The sequence below is a fragment of the Clytia hemisphaerica genome, unplaced genomic scaffold, assembly GCF_902728285.1.
Source record: "Clytia hemisphaerica strain Z4C2 unplaced genomic scaffold, Clytia hemisphaerica genome assembly, whole genome shotgun sequence".
Classification (NCBI taxonomy): Eukaryota; Metazoa; Cnidaria; class Hydrozoa; order Leptothecata; family Clytiidae; genus Clytia; species Clytia hemisphaerica.
In genome coordinates, this window is record NW_027104202.1 from 1 (window position 1) to 24,210 (window position 24,210).

The following is a 24,210-nucleotide window of genomic DNA, read 5'->3' on the forward strand; positions in this document are numbered from 1 at the left end:
AAACAAACGAATGGACAGTTTGGAAAGACTTCACAGGTAAAGTGTAATTTCCATTTTTGGTCTTCCTAGCAACTGGCCTTTCATTAACATTTTGCTGTACTGTTTGTCCGTTTTTGAAGATGTAGCGCTTTGTTAAATAAGGTTCATTTTGGAAGAAACGGCCCCTTGTATCAACCATTAAGAAGCACTTTGCCAATTCAAGTTCATTCTGGAAGAAACGGCCTCTTGTATCAATCATTAAGAAGTGCTTTGCCAATTCAAGTTCATTCTGGAAGAAACGGCCTCTTGTATCAACCATTAAGAAGTGCTTTGCCAATTCAAGTTCATTTTGGAAGAAACGGTCTCTTATATCAACCATTAAGAAGTGCTTTGTCAATTCAAGTTCATTTTGGAAGAAACGGCCTCTTATATCAACCATAAGAAGTGCTTTGCCAATTCAAGTTCATTTTGGAAGAAACGGCCTCTTGTATCAACCATTAAGAAGTGCTTTGCCAATTCAAGTTCATTTGGAAGAAACGGCCTCTCATATCAACCATGAAGAATGCTTTGCCAATTCAAGTTCATTTTGGAAGAAAGGCCTTGTATCAACCATTAAGAAGTGCTTTGTCATTCAAGTTCATTTTGGAAGACCCAGCCTCTTGTATCAACCATTAAGAAGTACTTTGCCAATCACGTTCATTTTGGAAGAAACGGCCTCTTATATCAACCATTAAGAGTGCTTTGTTCAATTCAAGTTCATTTTGGAAGAAGAACACGGCCTCTTGTATCAATCATTAAGAAGTGCTTTGCCAATTCAAGTTCATTTTGGAGAAACGGCCTCTGTATCAACCATTAAGAAGTGCTTTGTCAATTCAAGTTCATTTTGGAAGAACGGCCTCTTGTATCAACCATTAAGAAGTGCTTTGCCAATTCAAGTTCATTTTGGAAGAAACGGCCTCTTGTATCAACCATAAGAAGTGCTTTGCCAATTCAAGTTCATTTTGGAAGAAACGCCTCTTGTATCAAACATTAAGAAGTGCTTTGCCAATCAAGTTCATTTTGGAAGAAACGGCCTCTTGTATCAACATTAGAAGTGCTTTGGCAATTCAAGTTCATTTGGAAGAAACGGCCTTTTATATCAATCATTAAGAAGTGCTTTGTCAATTCAAGTTCATTCTGGAGGAGACGGCCTCTTATATCAACCATTAAGAAGCGCTTTGTCAATTCAAGTTCATTTTGGAAGAAACGGCCTCTTGTATCAAACATTAAGAAGTGCTTTGTCAATTCAAGTTCATTTTGGAAGAAACGGCCTCTTGTATCAATCATTAAGAAGTGCTTTGCAAATTCAAGTTCATTTTGGAAGAAACGGCCTCTTGTATCAATCATTAAGAAGTGCATTGCCAATTCAAGTTCATTCTGAAGAAACAGCCTCTTGTAACAACCATTAAGAAGTTGCTTTGTCAATTCAGGTTATTCTGAAGAACGGCCTCTTGTATCAACCATTAAGAAGTGCTTTGCAAATTCAAGTTCATTTTGGAAGACATCCTCTTGTATCAAACATTAGAAGTGCTTTGTCAATTCAGTTCATTCTGGAAGAAACGGCCTCTTGTATCAACACATTAAGAAGTGCTTTGTCAATTCAAGTTCATTTGGGAAGAAACGGCCCTTGTATCAATCATTAAGAAGTGCATTGCCAATTCAAGTTCATTCTGGAAGAAACAGCCTCTTGTAACAACCATTAAGAAGTGCTTTGTCAATTCAAGTTCATTTTGGAAGAAACGGCCTCTTGTATCAACAATTAAGAAGTGCTTGGCAAATCAAGTTCTTTTGGAAGAAACAGCCTCTTGTATCAACCATTAAGAAGTGCTTTTGCAAATTCAAGTTCATTTTGGAAGAAACAGCCTCTTGTATCAACCATTAGAAGTGCTTGTCAATTCAAGTTCATTTTGGAGAAACAGCCTCCGTGTATCAACCATAAGAAGTGCTTTGTCAATTCAAGTTCATTTTGGAAGAAACGGCCTCTTGTATCAATCATTAAGAAGTGCTTTGTCAATTCAAGTTCATTTTGGAAGAAACAGCCTCTTGTATCACCATTAAGAGTGCTTTGTCAATTCAAGTTCATTTTGGAAGAAACAGCCTCTTGTATCAACCATTAGAAGTGCTTTGCAATTCAAGTTCATTTTGGAAGAAACAGCCTCTCTATCAACCATCAACCATTAAGAAGTGCTTTGCCAATTCAAGTTTATTCTGGAAGAAACAGCCTCTTGTAACAATCAGTTAGAAGTGCTTTGCCAATTCAGGTTCATTCTGGAAGAAACGGCCTCTTATAATCAACCATTAAGAAGTGCTTTGCAAATTCAAGTTCATTTTGGAAGAAACAGCCTCTTGTATCAAACATTAAGAAGTGCTTTGTCAATTCAAGTTCATTTTGGAAGAAACGGCCTCTTGTATCAATCATTAAGAAGTGCTTTGCCAATTCAAGTTCATTCTGGAAGAAACAGCCTCTTGTAACAATCAGTAAGAAGTGCTTTGCCATTCAGTTCATTCTGGAAGAAACGGCCTCTTGTATCACCATTAAGAAGTGCTTTGTCAATTCAAGTTCATTTTGGAAGAAACGGCCTCTTGTATCAACCATTAGAAGGCTTTGTCAATTCAAGTTCATTTTGGAAGAAACGGCCTCTTGTACCAACCATTAAGAAGTGCTTTGCAAATTCAAGTTCATTTTGGAAGAAACAGCCTTTTGTATCAACCATTAAGAAGTGCTTTGTCAATTCAAGTTCATTTTGGAAGAAACGGCCTTTTGTATCAAACATTAAGAAGTGCTTTGTCAATTCAAGTTCATTCTGGAAGAACAGCCTTTGTATCATCATTAAGAAGTGCTTTGCCAATTCAAGTTCATTTTGGAAGAAACAGCCTCTTGTACCAACCATTAAGAAGTGCTTTGCCAATTCAAATTCATTTTGGAAGAAACGGCCTCTTGTATTAACCATTAAGAAGTGCTTTGCAAATTCAAGTTCATTTTGGAAGAAACGGCCCCTTGTATCAACCATTAAGAAGCACTTTGCCAATTCAAGTTCATTCTGGAAGAAACGGCCTCTTGTATCAATCATTAAGAAGTGCTTTGCCAATTCAAGTTCATTCTGGAAGAAACGGCCTCTTGTATCAACCATTAAGAAGTGCTTTGCCAATTCAAGTTCATTTTGGAAGAAACGGCCTCTTATATCAACCATTAAGAAGTGCTTTGTCAATTCAAGTTCATTTTGGAAGAAACGGCCTCTTATATCAACCATAAGAAGTGCTTTGCCAATTCAAGTTCATTTTGGAAGAAACGGCCTCTTGTATCAACCATTAAGAAGTGCTTTGCCAATTCAAGTTCATTTTGGAAGAAACGGCCTCTTATATCAACCATTAAGAAGTGCTTTGCCAATTCAAGTTCATTTTGGAAGAAAAGGCCTCTTGTATCAACCATTAAGAAGTGCTTTGTCAATTCAAGTTCATTTTGGAAGAACCAGCCTCTTGTATCAACCATTAAGAAGTACTTTGCCAATTCAAGTTCATTTTGGAAGAAACGGCCTCTTATATCAACCATTAAGAAGTGCTTTGTCAATTCAAGTTCATTTTGGAAGAAACGGCCTCTTGTATCAATCATAAGAAGTGCTTTGCCAATTCAAGTTCATTTTGGAAGAAACGGCCTCTTGTATCAACCATTAAGAAGTGCTTTGTCAATTCAAGTTCATTTTGGAAGAAACGGCCTCTTGTATCAACCATTAAGAAGTGCTTTGCCAATTCAAGTTCATTTTGGAAGAAACGGCCTCTTGTATCAACCATAAGAAGTGCTTTGCCAATTCAAGTTCATTTTGGAAGAAACGGCCTCTTGTATCAAACATTAAGAAGTGCTTTGCCAATTCAAGTTCATTTTGGAAGAAACGGCCTCTTGTATCAAACATTAAGAAGTGCTTTGTCAATTCAAGTTCATTTTGGAAGAAACGGCCTTTTATATCAATCATTAAGAAGTGCTTTGTCAATTCAAGTTCATTCTGGAGGAGACGGCCTCTTATATCAACCATTAAGAAGCGCTTTGTCAATTCAAGTTCATTTTGGAAGAAACGGCCTCTTGTATCAAACATTAAGAAGTGCTTTGTCAATTCAAGTTCATTTTGGAAGAAACGGCCTCTTGTATCAATCATTAAGAAGTGCTTTGCAAATTCAAGTTCATTTTGGAAGAAACGGCCTCTTGTATCAATCATTAAGAAGTGCATTGCCAATTCAAGTTCATTCTGGAAGAAACAGCCTCTTGTAACAACCATTAAGAAGTGCTTTGTCAATTCAGGTTTATTCTGGAAGAAACGGCCTCTTGTATCAACCATTAAGAAGTGCTTTGCAAATTCAAGTTCATTTTGGAAGAAACATCCTCTTGTATCAAACATTAAGAAGTGCTTTGTCAATTCAAGTTCATTCTGGAAGAAACGGCCTCTTGTATCAACCATTAAGAAGTGCTTTGTCAATTCAAGTTCATTTTGGAAGAAACGGCCTCTTGTATCAATCATTAAGAAGTGCATTGCCAATTCAAGTTCATTCTGGAAGAAACAGCCTCTTGTAACAACCATTAAGAAGTGCTTTGTCAATTCAAGTTCATTTTGGAAGAAACGGCCTCTTGTATCAACAATTAAGAAGTGCTTTGCAAATTCAAGTTCATTTTGGAAGAAACAGCCTCTTGTATCAACCATTAAGAAGTGCTTTGCAAATTCAAGTTCATTTTGGAAGAAACAGCCTCTTGTATCAACCATTAAGAAGTGCTTTGTCAATTCAAGTTCATTTTGGAAGAAACAGCCTCTTGTATCAACCATTAAGAAGTGCTTTGTCAATTCAAGTTCATTTTGGAAGAAACGGCCTCTTGTATCAATCATTAAGAAGTGCTTTGTCAATTCAAGTTCATTTTGGAAGAAACAACAGCCTTGTATCAACCATTAAGAAGTGCTTTGTCAATTCAAGTTCATTTTGGAAGAAACAGCCTCTTGTATCAACCATTAAGAAGTGCTTTGCAAATTCAAGTTCATTTTGGAAGAAACAGCCTCTTCTATCAACCATTAAGAAGTGCTTTGCCAATTCAAGTTTATTCTGGAAGAAACAGCCTCTTGTAACAATCAGTTAGAAGTGCTTTGCCAATTCAGGTTCATTCTGGAAGAAACGGCCTCTTATATCAACCATTAAGAAGTGCTTTGCAAATTCAAGTTCATTTTGGAAGAAACAGCCTCTTGTATCAAACATTAAGAAGTGCTTTGTCAATTCAAGTTCATTTTGGAAGAAACGGCCTCTTGTATCAATCATTAAGAAGTGCTTTGCCAATTCAAGTTCATTCTGGAAGAAACAGCCTCTTGTAACAATCAGTAAGAAGTGCTTTGCCAATTCAGGTTCATTCTGGAAGAAACGGCCTCTTGTATCAACCATTAAGAAGTGCTTTGTCAATTCAAGTTCATTTTGGAAGAAACGGCCTCTTGTATCAACCATTAAGAAGTGCTTTGTCAATTCAAGTTCATTTTGGAAGAAACGGCCTCTTGAACCAACCATTAAGAAGTGCTTTGCAAATTCAAGTTCATTTTGGAAGAAACAGCCTTTTGTATCAACCATTAAGAAGTGCTTTGTCAATTCAAGTTCATTTTGGAAGAAACGGCCTTTTGTATCAAACATTAAGAAGTGCTTTGTCAATTCAAGTTCATTCTGGAAGAAACAGCCTTTTGTATCAATCATTAAGAAGTGCTTTGCCAATTCAAGTTCATTTTGGAAGAAACAGCCTCTTGTACCAACCATTAAGAAGTGCTTTGCCAATTCAAATTCATTTTGGAAGAAACGGCCTCTTGTATTAACCATTAAGAAGTGCTTTGCAAATTCAAGTTCATTTTGGAAGAAACAGCCTCTTGTATCAAACATTAAGAAGTGCTTTGTCAATTCAAGTTCATTCTGGAAGAAACAGCCTTTTGTATCAATCATTAAGAAGTGCTTTGTCAATTCAAGTTCATTTTGGAAGAAACGGCCTCTTGTATCAACCATTAAGAAGTGCTTTGCAAATTCAAGTTCATTTTGGAAGAAATAGCCTCTTGTATCAAACATTAAGAAGTGCTTTGTCAATTCAACTTCATTTTGGAAGAAACGGCCTCTTGTATAAATCATAAGAAGTGCTTTGTCAATTCAAGTTCATTTTGGAAGAAACAGCCTCTTGTATCAAACATTAAGAAGTGCTTTGTCAATTCAAGTTCATTTTGGAAGAAACAACCTCTTGTATCAATCATTAAGAAGTGCTTTGTCAATTCAAGTTCATTTTGGAAGAAGCAGCGTCTTGTATCAACCATTAAGAAGTGCTTTGTCAATTAAAGTTCATTTTGGAAGAAGCGGCGTCTTGTATCAAACATTAAGAAGTGCTTTGTCAATTAAAGTTCATTTTGGAAGAAGCACCGTCTTGTATCGACCATTAAGAAGTGCTTTGCCAATTCAAGTTCATTTTGGAAGAAACGGCCTCTTGTACCAACCATTAAGAAGTGCTTTGCAAATTCAAGTTCATTTTGGAAGAAACAGCCTCTTGTATCAAACATTAAGAAGTGCTTTGTCAATTCAAGTTCATTCTGGAAGAAACAGCCTTTTGTATCAATCATTAAGAAGTGCTTTGTCAATTCAAGTTCATTTTGGAAGAAACGGCCTCTTGTATCAACCATTAAGAAGTGCTTTGCAAATTCAAGTTCATTTTGGAAGAAATAGCCTCTTGTATCAAACATTAAGAAGTGCTTTGTCAATTCAACTTCATTTTGGAGAAACGGCCTCTGTTAGAAAAAATAAATCATAAGAAGTGCTTTTCAATTCAAGTTCATTTTGGAAGAAACAGCCTCTTGTATCAAACATTAAGAAGTGCTTTGTCAATTCAAGTTCATTTGGAAGAAACAAACCTCTTGTATCAATCATTAGAAGTGCTTTGTCAATTCAAGTTCATTTGGAAGAAGCAGCGTCTTGTATCAACCATTAGAAGTGCTTTGTCAATTAAAGTTCATTTTGGAAGAAGCGGCGTCTTGTATCAACCATTAAGAAGTGCTTTGTCAATTAAAGTTCATTTTGAAGAAGCGGCGTCTTGTATCAAACATTAAGAGTGCTTTGTCAATTAAGTTCATTTTGAAGAAGCACCGTCTTGTATCAACCATTAAGAAGTGCTTTGTCAATTAAAGTTCATTCTGGAAGAAACAGCCTCTTGTACCAACCATTAAGAAGTGCTTTGTCAATTCAAGTTCATTTTGGAAAAAACGGCCTCTTGTATCAATCATTAAGAAGTGCTTTGTCAATTCAAGTTCATTTTGGAAGAAGCAGCGTCTTGTATCAACCATTAAGAAGTGCTTTGTCAATTAAAGTTCATTTTGGAAGAAGCGGCGTCTTGTATCAAACATTAAGAAGTGCTTTGTCAATTCAAGTTCATTTTGGAAGAAGCAGCGTCTTGTATCAACCATTAAGAAGTGCTTTGTCAATTAAAGTTCATTTTGGAAGAAGCGGCGTCTTGTATCAACATTAAGAAGTGCTTTGTCAATTCAAGTTCATTTGTAAGAAACGGCCCTCTTGTATCAACCATTAAGAAGTGCTTTGTCAATTCAAGTTCATTTTGGAGAAGCAGCGTCTTTGTATCAACATTAAGAAGTGCTTTGTCAATTCAAGTTCATTTTGGAAGAAACAGCCTCTTGTATCAAACATTAAGAAGTGCTTTTCAATTCAAGTTCATTTTGGAAAGAAACAACCTCTTGTATCAATCATTAAGAAGTGCTTTGTCATTCAAGTTCATTTTGGAAGAAGCAGCGTCTTGTATCAACCATTAAGAGTGCTTTGTCAATTAAAGTTCATTTTGGAAGAAAGCGGCGTCTTGTATCAACATTAAGAAGTGCTTTGTCAATTAAAGTTCATTTTGGAAGAAGCACCGTCTTGTATCAACCATTAAGAAGTGCTTTGCCAATTCAAGTTCATTTTGGAAGAAACGGCCTCTTGTACCAACCATTAAGAAGTGCTTTGCAAATTCAAGTTCATTTTGGAAGAAACAGCCTCTTGTATCAAACATTAAGAAGTGCTTTGTCAATTCAAGTTCATTCTGGAAGAAACAGCCTTTTGTATCAATCATTAAGAAGTGCTTTGTCAATTCAAGTTCATTTTGGAAGAAACGGCCTCTTGTATCAACCATTAAAAGTGCTTTGCAAATTCAAGTTCATTTTGGAAGAAATAGCCTCTTGTATCAAACATTAAGAAGTGCTTTGTCAATTCAACTTCATTTTGGAAGAAACGGCCTCTTGTATAAATCATAAGAAGTGCTTTGTCAATTCAAGTTCATTTTGGAAGAAACAGCCTCTTGTATCAAACATTAAGAAGTGCTTTGTCAATTCAAGTTCATTTTGGAAGAAACAACCTCTTGTATCAATCATTAAGAAGTGCTTTGTCAATTCAAGTTCATTTTGGAAGAAGCAGCGTCTTGTATCAACCATTAAGAAGTGCTTTGTCAATTAAAGTTCATTTTGGAAGAAGCGGCGTCTTGTATCAACCATTAAGAAGTGCTTTGTCAATTAAAGTTCATTTTGGAAGAAGCGGCGTCTTGTATCAAACATTAAGAAGTGCTTTGTCAATTAAAGTTCATTTTGGAAGAAGCACCGTCTTGTATCAACCATTAAGAAGTGCTTTGTCAATTAAAGTTCATTCTGGAAGAAACAGCCTCTTGTACCAACCATTAAGAAGTGCTTTGCCAATTCAAGTTCATTTTGGAAGAAACGGCCTCTTGTATCAATCATTAAGAAGTGCTTTGTCAATTCAAGTTCATTTTGGAAGAAGCAGCGTCTTGTATCACCATTAAGAAGTGCTTTGTCAATTAAAAGTTCATTTGGAAGAAGCGGCGTCTTGTATCAAACATTAAGAAGTGCTTTGTCAATTCAAGTTCATTTTGTAAGAAACGGCCTCTTGTATCAACCATTAAGAAGTGCTTTGTCATTCAAGTTCATTTGGGAAGAAGCAGCGTCTTGTATCAACCATTAAGAGTGCTTTGTCAATTAAAGTTCATTTTGGAAGAAGCGGCGTCTTGTATCAAACATTAAGAAGTGCTTTGTCAATTCAAGTTCATTTTGTAAGAAACGGACCTCTTGTATCAACCATTAAGAAGTGCTTTGTCAATTCAAGTTCATTTTGGAAGAGCACGTCTTGTATCAACCATTAAGAAGTGCTTTGTCAATTAAAGTCATTTTGGAAGAAGCGGCGTCTTGTATCAAACATTAAGAAGTGCTTTGTCAATTCAAGTTCATTTTGGAAAAAACGGCCTCTTGTATCAATCATTAGAAGTGCTTTGTTCATTCAAGTTCATTTTGGAAGAAGCAGCGTCTTGTATCACCATTAAGAAGTGCTTTGTCAATTAAAGTTCATTTTGGAAGAAGCGGCGGTCTTGTATCAAACATTAAGAAGTGCTTTGTCAATTCAAGTTCATTTTGTAAGAAACGGCCTCTTGTATCAACCATTAAGAAGTGCTTTGTCAATTCAAGTTCATTTTGGAAGAAGCAGCGTCTTGTATCAACCATTAAGAAGTGCTTTGTCAATTAAAGTTCATTTTGGAAGAAGCGGCGTCTTGTATCAAACATTAAGAAGTGCTTTGTCAATTCAAGTTCATTTTGTAAGAAACGGCCTCTTGTATCAACCATTAAGAAGTGCTTTGTCAATTCAAGTTCATTTTGGAAGAAGCAGCGTCTTGTATCAACCATTAAGAAGTGCTTTGTCAATTCAAGTTCATTTTGGAAGAAACAGCCTCTTGTATCAAACATTAAGAAGTGCTTTTTCAATTCAAGTTCATTTTGGAAGAAACAACCTCTTGTATCAATCATTAAGAAGTGCTTTGTCAATTCAAGTTCATTTTGGAAGAAGCAGCGTCTTGTATCAACCATTAAGAAGTGCTTTGTCAATTAAAGTTCATTTTGGAAGAAGCGGCGTCTTGTATCAAACATTAAGAAGTGCTTTGTCAATTAAAGTTCATTTTGGAAGAAGCACCGTCTTGTATCAACCATTAAGAAGTGCTTTGCCAATTCAAGTTCATTTTGGAAGAAACGGCCTCTTGTACCAACCATTAAGAAGTGCTTTGCAAATTCAAGTTCATTTTGGAAGAAACAGCCTCTTGTATCAAACATTAAGAAGTGCTTTGTCAATTCAAGTTCATTCTGGAAGAAACAGCCTTTTGTATCAATCATTAAGAAGTGCTTTGTCAATTCAAGTTCATTTTGGAAGAAACGGCCTCTTGTATCAACCATTAAGAAGTGCTTTGCAAATTCAAGTTCATTTTGGAAGAAATAGCCTCTTGTATCAAACATTAAGAAGTGCTTTGTCAATTCAACTTCATTTTGGAAGAAACGGCCTCTTGTATAAATCATAAGAAGTGCTTTGTCAATTCAAGTTCATTTTGGAAGAAACAGCCTCTTGTATCAAACATTAAGAAGTGCTTTGTCAATTCAAGTTCATTTTGGAAGAAACAACCGCTTGTATCATCATTAAGAAGTGCTTTTGTCAATTCAAGTTCATTTTGGAAGAAGCAGCGTCTTGTATCAACCATTAAGAAGTGCTTTGTCAATTAAAGTTCATTTTGGAAGAAGCGGCGTCTTGTATCAACCATTAAGAAGTGCTTTGTCAATTAAAGTTCATTTTGGAAGAAGCGGCGTCTTGTATCAAACATTAAGAAGTGCTTTGTCAATTAAAGTTCATTTTGGAAGAAGCACCGTCTTGTATCAACCATTAAGAAGTGCTTTGTCAATTAAAGTTCATTCTGGAAGAAACAGCCTCTTGTACCAACCATTAAGAAGTGCTTTGTCAATTCAAGTTCATTTTGGAAGAAACGGCCTCTTGTATCAATCATTAAGAAGTGCTTTGTCAATTCAAGTTCATTTTGGAAGAAGCAGCGTCTTGTATCAACCATTAAGAAGTGCTTTGTCAATTAAAGTTCATTTTGGAAGAAGCGGCGTCTTGTATCAAACATTAAGAAGTGCTTTGTCAATTCAAGTTCATTTTGTAAGAAACGGCCTCTTGTATCAACCATTAAGAAGTGCTTTGTCAATTCAAGTTCATTTTGGAAGAAGCAGCGTCTTGTATCAACCATTAAGAAGTGCTTTGTCAATTAAAGTTCATTTTGGAAGAAGCGGCGTCTTGTATCAAACATTAAGAAGTGCTTTGTCAATTCAAGTTCATTTTGGAAAAAACGGCCTCTTGTATCAACCATTAAGAAGTGCTTTGTCAATTCAAGTTCATTTTGGAAGAAGCAGCGTCTTGTATCAACCATTAAGAAGTGCTTTGTCAATTAAAGTTCATTTTGGAAGAAGCGGCCTTTTGTATCAATCATTAAGAAGTGCTTTGTCAATTCAAGTTCATTTTGGAAGAAACGGCCTCTTGTATCAATCATTAAGAAGTGCTTTGTCAATTCAAGTTCATTTTGGAAGAAGCAGCGTCTTGTATCAACCATTAAGAAGTGCTTTGTCAATTAAAGTTCATTTTGGAAGAAGCGGCGTCTTGTATCAAACATTAAGAAGTGCTTTGTCAATTCAAGTTCATTTTGTAAGAAACGGCCTCTTGTATCAACCATTAAGAAGTGCTTTGTCAATTCAAGTTCATTTGGAAGAAGCAGCGTCTTGTATCAACCATTAAGAAGTGCTTTGTCAATTAAAGTTCATTTTGGAAGAAGCGGCCTTTTGTATCAATCATTAAGAAGTGCTTTGTCAATTCAAGTTCATTTTGGAAGAAACGGCCTCTTGTATCAATCATTAAGAAGTGCTTTGTCAATTCAAGTTCATTTTGGAAGAAGCAGCGTCTTGTATCAACCATTAAGAAGTGCTTTGTCAATTAAAGTTCATTTTGGAAGAAGCGGCCTTTTGTATTAAACATTAAGAAGTGCTTTGTCAATTCAAGTTCATTTTGGAAGAAACGGCCTCTTATATCAACCATTAAGAAGTGCTTTGTCAATTCAAGTTCATTCTGGAAGAAACGGTCTCTTGTATCAACCATTAAGAAGTGCTTTGTCAATTCAAGTTCATTTTGGAAGAAACAGCCTCTTGTATCAATCATTAAGAAGTGATTTGTCAATTCAAGTTCATTTTGGAAGAAACGGCCTCTTGTATCAACCATTAAGAAGTGCTTTGTCAATTCAAGTTCATTTTGGAAGAAACGGCCTCTTGTATCAACCATTAAGAAGTGCTTTGTCAATTCAAGTTCATTTTGGAAGAAACGGCCTCTTGTATCAATCATTAAGAAGTGCTTTGTCAATTCAAGTTCATTCTGGAAGAAACGGCCTCTTGTATCAACCATTAAGAAGTGCTTTGTCAATTCAAGTTCATTTTGGAAGAAACGGCCTTTTGTATCAATCATTAAGAAGTGCTTTGCCAATTCAAGTTCATTTTGAAAGAAACGGCCTCTTGTATCAATCATTAAGAAGTGCTTTGTCAATTCAAATTCATTTTGGAAGAAACGGCCTCTTGTATTAACCATTAAGAAGTGCTTTGTCAATTCAAGTTCATTTTGGAGGAGACGGCCTCTTGTATCAACCATTAAGAAGTGCTTTGCCAATTCAAGTTCATTCTGGAAGAAACAGCCTCTTGTATCAACCATTAAGAAGTGCTTTGTCAATTCAAGTTCATTCTGGAAGAACCAGCCTCTTGTATCAACCATTAAGAAGTGCTTTGTCAATTCAAGTTCATTTTGGAAGAAACGGCCTCTTGTATAAATCTTTAAGAAGTGCACACATTGCGAACAAATATCCGTCAGTTGCTATGTCCCTTCGACCTCTTGTTTATCTTTTTCAATCTTATCCATTAGGATTCTTCAGCTAAAAATTAAAAAAATTGCTAATCTGGGGGTACAATTGCAATGTCGAAGGATGTGAGTCAAGGGGCATTTTAAGCCTGACTGCCCAGAAGATACACTTAGAAAACACAAGACGCGATTCTCTTTAAAATAAAAGAAAATCTTATTATTTAAGATAAAAAAAAATATTTTATTTATTTCAAATCTTGCTTGTAGATCACACATGAAAGCGATGAAAAGATATTACGGAGTGGATGATACACGAGTGGCACATGTTATCAATGAATTGGCTGTTCACCTCAGTAAAATGTTAATTTACACAGCTATTTGCACTTGTTATTGTACCTCTAACCCGATCATCGTTGCGACGACTGTCGGCGTTTAACGTCCTTTTCTTCAAAGCTTTTTTTTTGTCGAATTGATCTCTTATTATGTGAACCTTTGTCGTCACCTTGTCTTCTAGTGATTCGAATAGACGAACTTACTTTGTTTGTTTATGGTCATTGAATGAAAGCCTTTACGTCAAGGAAATGCTTTGTTGACGCCTAAATGTCCTAAATAACTTCTATGATGTCTGAAGTCTTACTTACCGCTAGTATTTCGGCATTTTGTTTTACTATGTTTCGAAGCTCTTAAATTTACATCCATTTCTCACGAGAACTAATCTCGGGCTCAGATAGTAGTTTTTCTTCTTCATTCCCGTTTTAGAACAAATTCGAGGAAGCTATAGAGCTCTACGAACAAGCCATGAACGTTTACATAAACCAATTGGGATTTCAAGATGTTCATGTATCGGAAGTTTTGAGTAATTTGGCTCATTTATTCTCTGAACAGGTACGATGCAGTGTGTCCCAAAAAAAGCGGACATTTTTCTATATAAAATAAAATCCTCAAAATTCATCATCTTAAAGATTTTGTTTCTAAGTAAGAGTAATATTTGTTTGATTACTCATCAATTTTAATTCACACGCTTTTCACATCGAATTGACACGGATGTGGTGCATGATTGGTTAGAAAGAGGAAGAGAAAAACATTTTTTTTTTTTGCTTTATCAGCATAATATATCAATAGGTAGACCCTTGATCTTGATATGAAATACGTGTCTGATATGAAACGGAAACATATATGTAAAATAAAACTTTAACTGGGTTTAGAATGATTGAAATAAGATTGAAATTCTCTGTTCAATCAATAGATAGTCAATTCCCAAGATGATTGAATAAATTTTTGAGGATTTTACTTTGTATAAGAATTTGTTCACTTTTTTCGGGACACACTGTTTTGTCTCATTTTTAGTTTTTATGTTTAGGGTCCAAACTACTATCTTTTTCATATTAGTATACCCCGGGAGGGGGCAGTGGGTTTACTAACAGACGGTATGTGCGGTGAAAAAATTGGCTTTTTGAATCGCACCCTTGGTTACAGTGCAGCAAAAAATCTCTGAAATTCATTCCCTTACAGTGCATTTTTATCAACTTGCCAAAAAAATAAGAATTTGCAGTCAAAAAGAGGAATTTTCTCCTTGATTTGCTCAAAAATCCACCCTTATAGTACATTTGTGCTATCTTGAAAAGCATACTCTTAACTGATGCACATACCCGTCGGTCAATTTGCCCGGGGCACAGTTTCTCGGGCACAGCAAAATCTTTTATCAGAGTTTCTGAAAATGATACCCTAAGGTAGGACTGCTCCACTACTACTTTCACCTCATGAAAGATTTCATTGAATTATGAATTTACCAACGTCGAGTAAAGCCACCGTTAGGGTACCAATTTTCTAAACACTCTGATCAAAGGCAACATATGTAGCTTGATCTAAGGTATATTAAGATCATTGTTCACATTCATCTTTCAAGTGGCCCAGACTTCAAAAATCCTAAATGAATAGGCTATCAACTTAAAAATAAAGACTCTACCTTTAAAAACAAAAATTTTTCCTCTTTTTTATAGCGGCAAGGTGATTTAGCTGCCCATTATCACAACTTATCTGCTAATCCGAATCGAATCATTGAACATCTTTTACCCAAACAGTAAAGATCAAAAGGAGTATTAAAGGGCTTATAAATTGAGATAAGAAGTGACGATGAGGCTGAAAGAACATTGGCAGTCAAGAAAGGAGGTATACAGAACCTCTGTCTCTCAAATATGGGAAAAGCCTTCCTGGTCCAATGCAGTTTCTTAAACTTCAGAAGATTGAAAAAGAACTCGACGGAATGTACACACGTCTTCTCAGAAGAGTTAAAAATCTTTCTTGTCACGATTACCCAACCTCCAAATACACCATATATGGTCCGCTCCTAGCTCGTCTCATCTCCATCTTAAAAGCTGGACGTGTTTAATTTGCTGGTCATTGCTTTCGTGCGTCCACAGAAGTCATCTCCTCTCTCTTACTCTGGAAGCCCGAGCGTCAGGTTCAAAGATGGAGAAAGTTAACTTTCACTGGCGCATTTAACAGGGACACTGGGTTTCATTGTAGTGACCTGGAAACTACTCTTGTCTCCCGAATAGACGTCCCCCCCGCTAATTGTTGAGAGACAAAAAATCCATCCCCCCGCTCTTATTAAGACCCCCCCGCTGCCTTCTGTCTTCAAATAACCCCCCCCTTATTCCATCTCCCCCTCGCTTATTAGAATTTAGAAAATTTTCCTACCCCCCTGCTTATTCGGACCCCCCCCCGTCTATTCGGGAGATAACAGTACCATGCGCGACTGCAAATTCTTGGCGCTGCAGGGTGGAATCCATCATCTCGACCGCCGTTGAAAGATGATGATGGTGGTTATAAGCTTTATATTTGGATAGTAGTTTTATTGGTGGACCGAGAGATTTGGATTGGATGGAATTTGCGTTGCGTTGCCAGTAAAGAATTGATGGTATACTTTTTGTTATGGACAAAACGTGAATTCCTAATTGTGCTGGAAGTATATGCCAATGAAATGATGTTATTTCTGCGAAAGGAAAAAGTGCCCTGATTTTTTGTTGATATTCAGATGATCGTGAGTAACTGTTGATCACTCTCTGTTGTTCATGAATGTTGGATCTACAATCTCATTTATTGATTTGAGAAGTGTTGGTTGTTGGTTAATTTTTCGATCGATAGTCACAAATCAAGACTAAGAGTTGCAAATCAAAATTACGGTCATAGGTGGAAATTAAACATCGGAAGTAAAAATTATCCGCCACAAGTAAAAATTATCCGTCACAGATGAAGATTTTACGTCACAAATCAAAATTATCGTCACAGATCGATTTTATCTGCCAAAAAGCAAGATTATCCGTCACAAATCAAAATTATCCGTCACAAATCAAGATTATCCGTCACAAATCAAGATTATCCGTCACAAATCAGAATTAAGCGTCACAAATGAAATTTATCCGTCAATGATCAAATATTAAGTGTTACAGGTTAAGATTACCTGTCACCTATAACATATAAAGAGACTGGTTGACCAATGTTTTTAATAACCAAGTTCTAATGTCAAATGTTAGATGAAAAAATAGTACGGGGAGAACTTTTTTTATAAGCTTTCTTACGAAGCGAACTAAATTATTTAGCATTTTTTAAGGATTAATGTGCACGCAGTTTTTTTATCACATTCATTCATGGATTTCTTTTTAACCTAAAACAGAAAAAGCACTTTTTGTACATCTTTTTTACACTTAGCAGACACACAACGTTGTTTTAATGCTTAATCTAACGTTCACAACATCCATATAACGTTATATGAACTTAGCGCTGGTGTACATAATTTTCCCAAGTTGGAAACTCATGAAATTTACCACATATTCTTCCGTAAATTGAAAAGGAAAATATTTTTCTACAGCATACACATTTTCGTTTCCAAACGCCAACAGTGTATAGTTGTATTGTTTATCATTTTTTTGGTTGTTTGGCCAATAAGATTTTTTTCCTGGTATATTTATGAGTGCTACAATCTTGGCCAAAAGTAGATGGAATCCCACCTATTCTACTGTTTTAGGCTCCTCTCCCCTTCCCTCTCTCTACAATGTTGTTGAATCAAGTTGGACTGAAATTCAATTTAAATTGTATAGGGGGGGGAAGGGGAACTTGTGAATTCATACCAAAAAGTGAGGAATTCCATTACTTTTGGCCACTATTGTATTGTAGATAGTGTGTCAAAATATTTGGTAGCAAACGCAGATTTTCATGTTATTTTAAGAAAACCCCGGTTCCCTAAATTTCAATGTTAAGATAATGTTGTTTGGGTGTTTTCAACTATTAAAATCGGGGGTCTGGGGATTAAGGGAAGTTAAATAAAAGTTCTGGAGGTGTTTTTGAAAGTTTACTGCTAACATTTTATGACTTGTTTCTTTTCAGAAATCGCAAGTAAAAAGAATATAAACAAGAAATTAAAGGAAATAATGTGGATAATAGTCCTTCAAGGAAATTTTATGGAAATGTTTTTTGGATGGCTCACTTGGTGTCGCGAGTTACTTTGAAAGATTTTGGGTATCACCTTCTTCAATATCATTTTTGGTTCGTTTTCAATATAATTCTTAGCACATGATGATGGTAAGTTATATTTTGTCTTCTAAATTGCAATCTTGTCTTCCGACCCAACCTTGCAATAAACCAAGAAGTTGGCTCGGGATCAAGAAGTTAAAACTTTAACCCTAATGCAATAATGGCTGGTTTGTGAGGGCTGTACTTAGAAATATTGCCATAGTAACGACCGAGCTTGCTTCCACAATACAGCCCGAAGCACCGCTTTAGGTCTACAAACTTTCGCGAGCAGAAACTTTCGCGATTTTCGCGAATTTTAGACCTTTTCGCGAAAGTGAATGTCTTTGAAAATTCTTGGAAAGGCCATTCGCGAACATTTATGCTCTTGAAAAATTCTTGACAAATAAGAAAATCTGTTAAGCCTGTTAAAAACTGACAATTCAAAAGACAAAAGTTTCAATCCAAATCAAGAAGTATTTGCCCCTCTAAGTCATTTTTGCATGTGAAGTTCTTCATTTTTATGTCTTGATTCGTGAAAGTTTATGCTCGCTAAAAACATTTTTTCTTCAAATTTGCGAAAATAAATGTTGCGAATTTCACGAATTTCACGACAGGCAACTCTGTGCAGTCATTGATACACGGCTATTTATAAAAAGAGTTATCAAAATAATTTTTATCCTTTTTAATATGACAGTTGGATTTTTTCTCAAATGTTATGTGATTTCATCAAAATAGAAGGAAATTAATCCAAGGAGGCCCGCATGGGCGATCTAATTCGTTGGCAATGGACTTGGGTCGCAAGGGCATACAATAGATCTTTCTAGCATTTTCATAGGGGTCAGTTTCTTTGATTGCACTGAAAACTTTCAAAACTGCTTACCCTTTTATGTTCAAATAATACATGAAGGAACGAGGGGCCTTCGAGTCACCTTTGACTGGATACGTTTTTTTCTTCGACTTCGAAAGTTCTTAGAGTTTTAAGCCTAAAAATGTTCCTAACTTGTTCTTAATATTTTGGCTATTGAAGCCTTTTTTCCTTGTATAGCTTCTTCTTATAAAAAAGTGTATGATTATCTTTGGTGTTCAATCGTATATATTTCTTATAGATATAATAAATAAATAATATATATTTAAATAAATGAATTAAGTGTTCAAATCCCAAGTAATTCTAAGCAAAGTGTTAGGGGAATATGGTGATAGACTCTTTACCCTCACTTGCGTATCACTTTTTCTCGATCCGGCTGATAATTGAAGTCTCGAATGACGTCAAATAAGCTTAGAAAAGCTCAATTTGCAGATATAAAACGCTAAAATCGATATACATGACATAATTGGTTGCCAAAGTCATCCTGATTTTATATTCCCCAATTATATTGTTATTTATTCAAATTAATTTCTCAATAACTTTCAACCCCGCCAAGGGGAAGCCCCAGGTTCATTTGGGGCTTCAAATGTTGGAGTAGCGACCAGGCGGTTTATACCCGATGCTCGGAAGGAAAACTGTAAAACCCCTTGCCAGTAAGGTTAAAATGGTTTAACGTAATAGTGAAATTCCAACAGGCATTTTAACCCTTAAACTGCCGTGCGTTTTTTAAAGGTTCGACCAATGAAGTATAAACCCAAAGGGCTAGAATCGAATCTTTAACCTTTCTCAGAAAAAGTGCACCGTATTTTTGACGATGGATTGAATGTAGAGATTCCTTTGTTTTCGAGTGATATCTTTAAAGAAATTTTGATGTAAATTTTAATTTCAATCTGTCATTTGTGTAAAGACCAGGAGAACGGCGCTAGGCCGTGCAACTTTTGTAGGATTTGGTAGCCTTCATCCTATCGCTTCATCCTACCAAGGAGATTCGATTCTAGCCCTTCGAGCTTATACTTCATTGGGTTTGACCTATTTGTCAGATGCCACCATGAGCGATCACAAAGTTTGTCATCACATTTAGCTTCATTTTTTGAAAAATATTAGACTTTTTGAGTGCAAAGACTGCCTCGTTTTGAAACCACTATATAGGATATTAAATCCCCCAAGTCTTTGATGCAAGTATCACCTTTTCAAATGCAGGGTGTCCTTAAGAAAGGTGTATCGAGTCAAACCACAACTACGAGTAAAAAGTTTTAATGTGTTTTTGATGAGGTTTTTGTTAGTCAGTGTAAGCTCAAATAACTCACACTCACGGCAAAGCAAGAAAGTTTTCATAAAAATAATTGTTCATATAATAAAGGTTAAATGAGAGGAATTATTGAAATTATTTCAATGACTTGAAAACAACCACATCAAATATGTGAATTGATTTTTGAATGACACTCTGCTAGATGAATTAAAAAAAAATGTAAATATTATTCTTATGAAGTATGGGGTTGATATTACAAATAACTTTTTGAAGTGTTAGTGTTTACACAATATCTATGTGTGTCAAATCGTGAAATAAAATGTTTTTTCTTTGTTACTACAGTAGCAAGAGAAAGCTATTTGAAGGAGAAAAATGAAACTAATATTGATTTGGCGTACCAAAATGATATCGATATTTAACCGTCAGACATTTGCTTTAAAATATATCGAGTCAAAACACAACTACGAGTAAAAAGTTTTTATGTGTTTTTGATGAGGTTTTTGTTAGTGGGTGTAAGTTCAAATAAATCACACTCACGACAAAGCAAGAAAGTTTTCATGGTTATTGTCCTTTATCTATGTCTTTTTTATAGAGTTCAAAAATAAATTGCTTCTTTTTTATAGAGTTCAAAAATAAATTGCTTCTTTATTTGTTTATTCGTTTTGTTTGGTTACTAAAGATGGCATCACGTTTTCAACAAGAGATATTTGCTTTAAAACCCATGTCGATTGATCCAACAAACTGCAGTACACAACAATCACTCTACCAGCAAATCCAAAAAAGTCCACAAAAAGTATTGAACGAACAAAAGAAAAAGTTCAACTTGGGCAATGGACAATTTTTCAACGACCCAATCAAAGCCGCTGATCAGCTTCTCGAACGTGAGTACGCTGATTCAGCACTTTTCGACTCTACCCTCCACGAAGCCATTTTTATTCCACCTCTCTTCAAGTCAAAACAATACGCGAAAACGGATTCAACGGTGCATATGCTCGATTATGGGGATGGCAAAAAATCTTCATTACAGAACTCGTTGGATAATTTAAAGTTAAACAACCCTAACCATTGGTTTACCAAGGAGCTGCAATCTTTCCATGATCTCCAACAATCCAATTCTAGCGACGAAATCAACGCCACGGAATTCACAAATTGGATTCGCAATATCAAACTCAAATATTTACTGATCGAAGAGTTGGGAACGGACCAAGTGAACCTTCCCGCATCAACATCTGACAACCAAACCTTTAAACAAGCTTGCATCCAAAAGCTGACAACGATGCAAGGATCTCAACTCAATGACGCTCTAAAGGTACGTTTCTCATGTGTGTATATATTTATTCTTTAAATGATTAACGTCTCATTTTCGTAGTCTGTACCGTACAACAACTGTTACTTACTTTAAATTTCGCGAGCGAAAATATCGTGAAATTTTCTGGATTTACTTTCCGAGTCAGAGTTTGTATTTCATTTCGCGAATAATCCTGAAAACAGCTGAAATAAGGTGAAATTCGTATCCCGGTAAGTAGTACTATCCGGGGGGGGAGAGGTAAAAAGTGGGCCTACTTAGCTGCGATTCCGAACCACATCTCAAAGGTAAAAACCAAAGAAAAGTGGTACTGCCTTATTACACTTATATATACTCAAGTTTATAACGCGAATTGGCTACCCTCGCGTTAGTTATAACTGTTTAATACAATTTGAGCCGGGGTAATTTTCAAAAGCCCTGTCTTTCACGTTAAATAAATGTCGCACATTTTTCCCGCGTTAAATGCTTGATAAGTTATATCAATGAAATAATGTATTTAGGCGCCAACTTCTTATTCGTAGCCCACATATCTGCAAATATATATCGAGATTTCACTTTGCTTATTCTCTCGTGATTTTTCAGGTTAAGAACTGTAAAGAGGGAATCGAAAAGCTGGTCAAACAAAATCCACCAAAGGATCCCATCATGAGATGGTATTTCGGATTCCAACCTTCTGAAGTCGGTGAGAAAGCAGAGCATTCCGTTTTTGACCAACTTTATTCCCTCAAAAATGACGAAGTGCTCCAAGACACAGTTATTCTGAATTCACTTGACTTTCGTACTAATGTGAACAACCGCATGCAACAAGAATTTGACGTTCTTCTTTTCTCTTGGTCCAGAAAATTGATCATGGGTATCGAAATTAAACGGACACTCGCTTCGACAAAAGCTTTTGAACAACTCGACAGATATCACGAGTTGATTGAAGAAAGGTTGAGTGATCAACTCGGATCAGGTTGGATTTTTTATCCAGCTGTTTGCGTTGAGAACGATACTGAACTTTATGCCACTCAACATTTCATCAATCTGGACACTGATTTAAAAGGCTGGCTTGCAAACATCTTCACAAAATACCCTATTGTACCAACCTTCATCCCCTACGTTCCCCCAGTCAATCGACTTAAGGATGTTTTACGAATCGTCATTTTCGCTCTCCACTCTTCCAAGACTGCACCCATCACAAGAACAAAATGGGTGGATTACATCACCGAAGCCATTGATACCGTATGTACAACCGACAACATTTTATTCTACAGTAAGAAGCAACTGCCCATCATGAGAGCAAACGATTCTCGTTTCAATAAAGTGCTGTTCTACGGGGGCTGGGGCTGTGGCAAGTCTTTCTTGTTACAGCAGAAAGCCAAACAGTTAAGTGGAATGAACGAATACAAAGACAAGATAATGTACGTAGTGTCGAATCCTTACTCTCGTGATACTTTATTAACTTGGAGATTGAAGAAAGAGTTGGAAGAACAACACGGAGTGATTGTTTGTGAATCATTTGACAGTGAGGTAAGTTACTTCTGTGGTGGGGTTTCTAGAGTGCATTTTATGTAAAAGCGATACAAAATGTCATTGTTGATTATTAGATTCAAATTTTGCTTTTTGTCGCTTTTCTCCCGAAATCGAAGCTTTACATTCATCAATATTTCGATATTCGTGTCGTTAAGAAAATAATGAATCTGTTTATCAGCCACTCAACTTTCCTATAGACCAGATGAAGAAAACTTAAAATTCTGATTTCATCGAGTCTTGATTTTACACTTAATTCTTTTTCGTCTCCATTAGTATGCGATTAACTACTTGATGGATTTAATTCGAAAGAAACACATTACAGTATTATTCGTGGACGAATGTAATGTTTCACACAAATGGCAAAATGCATTACAAACTGTCGAAGGTCAGCTCGACATCATTTGGATTGCGTCTAATTCAATAGGTCATCGTGACTTTCTTGATGGAATGCCACCGTATAATAATTTTACAAAATACGAGCTGTCAACTAACTTACGCAACCCGAAGGCTATAGTAGAGGAGGCTTTAGACCAAGATGAAAAATATTATTTTGAATACAGAGAAGGTTTGAAATTTCCACCGCCTATGTTTCCCAACGGCTGTCCCCCATTTCGCGCTAAAACATTGGAAGAAGCGATAAAGAAGATGCGTCAAAGAACAAATGACGGTGTCTTAATCTTTTATCCACCATGCTATGATGATGAAACCAAAGTGAAATTACAAAAGATGAACATCAAATACAAATTTTATAGTGACAGTGATAACGATTTTAAAGAAGGGGAAAGTCCTTATCAACACCTCATGGATGGAAATGTTTTACTTATAACTGACCATGAACTGATTAACGGGTTTGAGTGGTCCAACATCATCTGCTACTACGATTACAGTTACGGACGTGTTGATTTGCACGCATGTAACTTCTACATGCGGTGTACCGCCAATCTCATCATTGTTGATGATGAAGAAAGCGATTTTTTATGACATAATCTTTTTTTGAAGCAAAAAAGATTGAAGGTAAAAGGTGCGATTGAAGCGCGCGCAAATGGAGACCGGCCTTTATACTCTTTGCATCTTTCCAAATTAAGACAGAGCTATACAACACCATAATGAAAATTCACACAACATAGTTCACCATGTATTGGTCTTAGATAAAGCGATTCTAAAGATGATTTTCAATTTTGAAATTGTTGATACTTTTAATGTTAATGATTTGTCCCATGATGAATCCTGCCCCTTACCTTTTAGACTTTAATTTTCTATTATTCATATAATACAATAATATAGGTGTAATATGATAGTAGCATAATTGTTACGGTATAATATTATGTATTTATATCTACATTGTATATAAACAGTTTGTTCCTACCGTTATATTTTGCAACGTAGGCTAGATCATCCATTATTTTTTGTAATAATATTTTGATTTTATAATCCGATTTAAATCCATTCTTTTAAGAAATTTACATAAATCATTCTGAATTTAAAATTGTTATCTTTTTTTTCCTATTGTTGGCTCAATATGTGTACAATAGATTCCTCTAACATTTTCATAAGGAGTCAGTTTTTTGACTCTACTGAATGAAAACTTTCAAAATTTCTTTCCCAGCTGGCACACAACGTTGTTTCAACGTTCATCTAACGTTATATGGACGTTATGAACATTAGATAAACGTTGAAACAACGTCGAAAAAGAAAACATAAAGGAACGAGGAGCCTTCGAGTCACCTTTGACTGGATCAGTTTTTTATAAGAACATTCAAAATTTTTGAAGCCTTCCGATGTTCTTAACTTTTTAAGTTTTAAGCCTAAAAATGTTCTTTTTTTCACCATTTTCTATCATTTCGGTCCATTTTTCTAAGAAATCGGGTGTTTTAGAGTCTGTAAAGCCTTAAAATGTTCTTAACTTGTTCTTAACATTTTGGCCATCAAAGCCTTTTGGCCAGCGAAGCCTAGAGCTTGTTCTTATAAAATAACGTATAGTCAGTTACTAAAATGAACCACATTATTATA

At 35.7% G+C, this 24,210-nt stretch overlaps 1 protein-coding gene and 1 long non-coding RNA gene across 2 annotated transcripts; both read left to right on the forward strand.

Annotated features, from left to right (window-relative positions):
- Window positions 1–13,114, forward strand: LOC136815283 (uncharacterized). The gene is made up of 2 exons (XR_010847703.1): window positions 1–36; window positions 13,021–13,114. It is a non-coding gene; the product is annotated as an uncharacterized lncRNA (long non-coding RNA).
- Window positions 13,115–20,006: 6,892 nt separating this feature from the next.
- LOC136815284 (uncharacterized) lies at window positions 20,007–23,679 on the forward strand. Its single transcript, XM_067071724.1, has 3 exons — window positions 20,007–20,688; window positions 21,268–22,197; window positions 22,474–23,679. The coding sequence occupies exons 1-3, from the start codon at window positions 20,059–20,061 to the stop codon at window positions 23,179–23,181; spliced, it is 2,268 nt and encodes a 755-aa protein (XP_066927825.1). The 5' UTR covers window positions 20,007–20,058; the 3' UTR covers window positions 23,182–23,679.
- The last annotated feature ends 531 nt before the right edge of the window (window positions 23,680–24,210 follow it).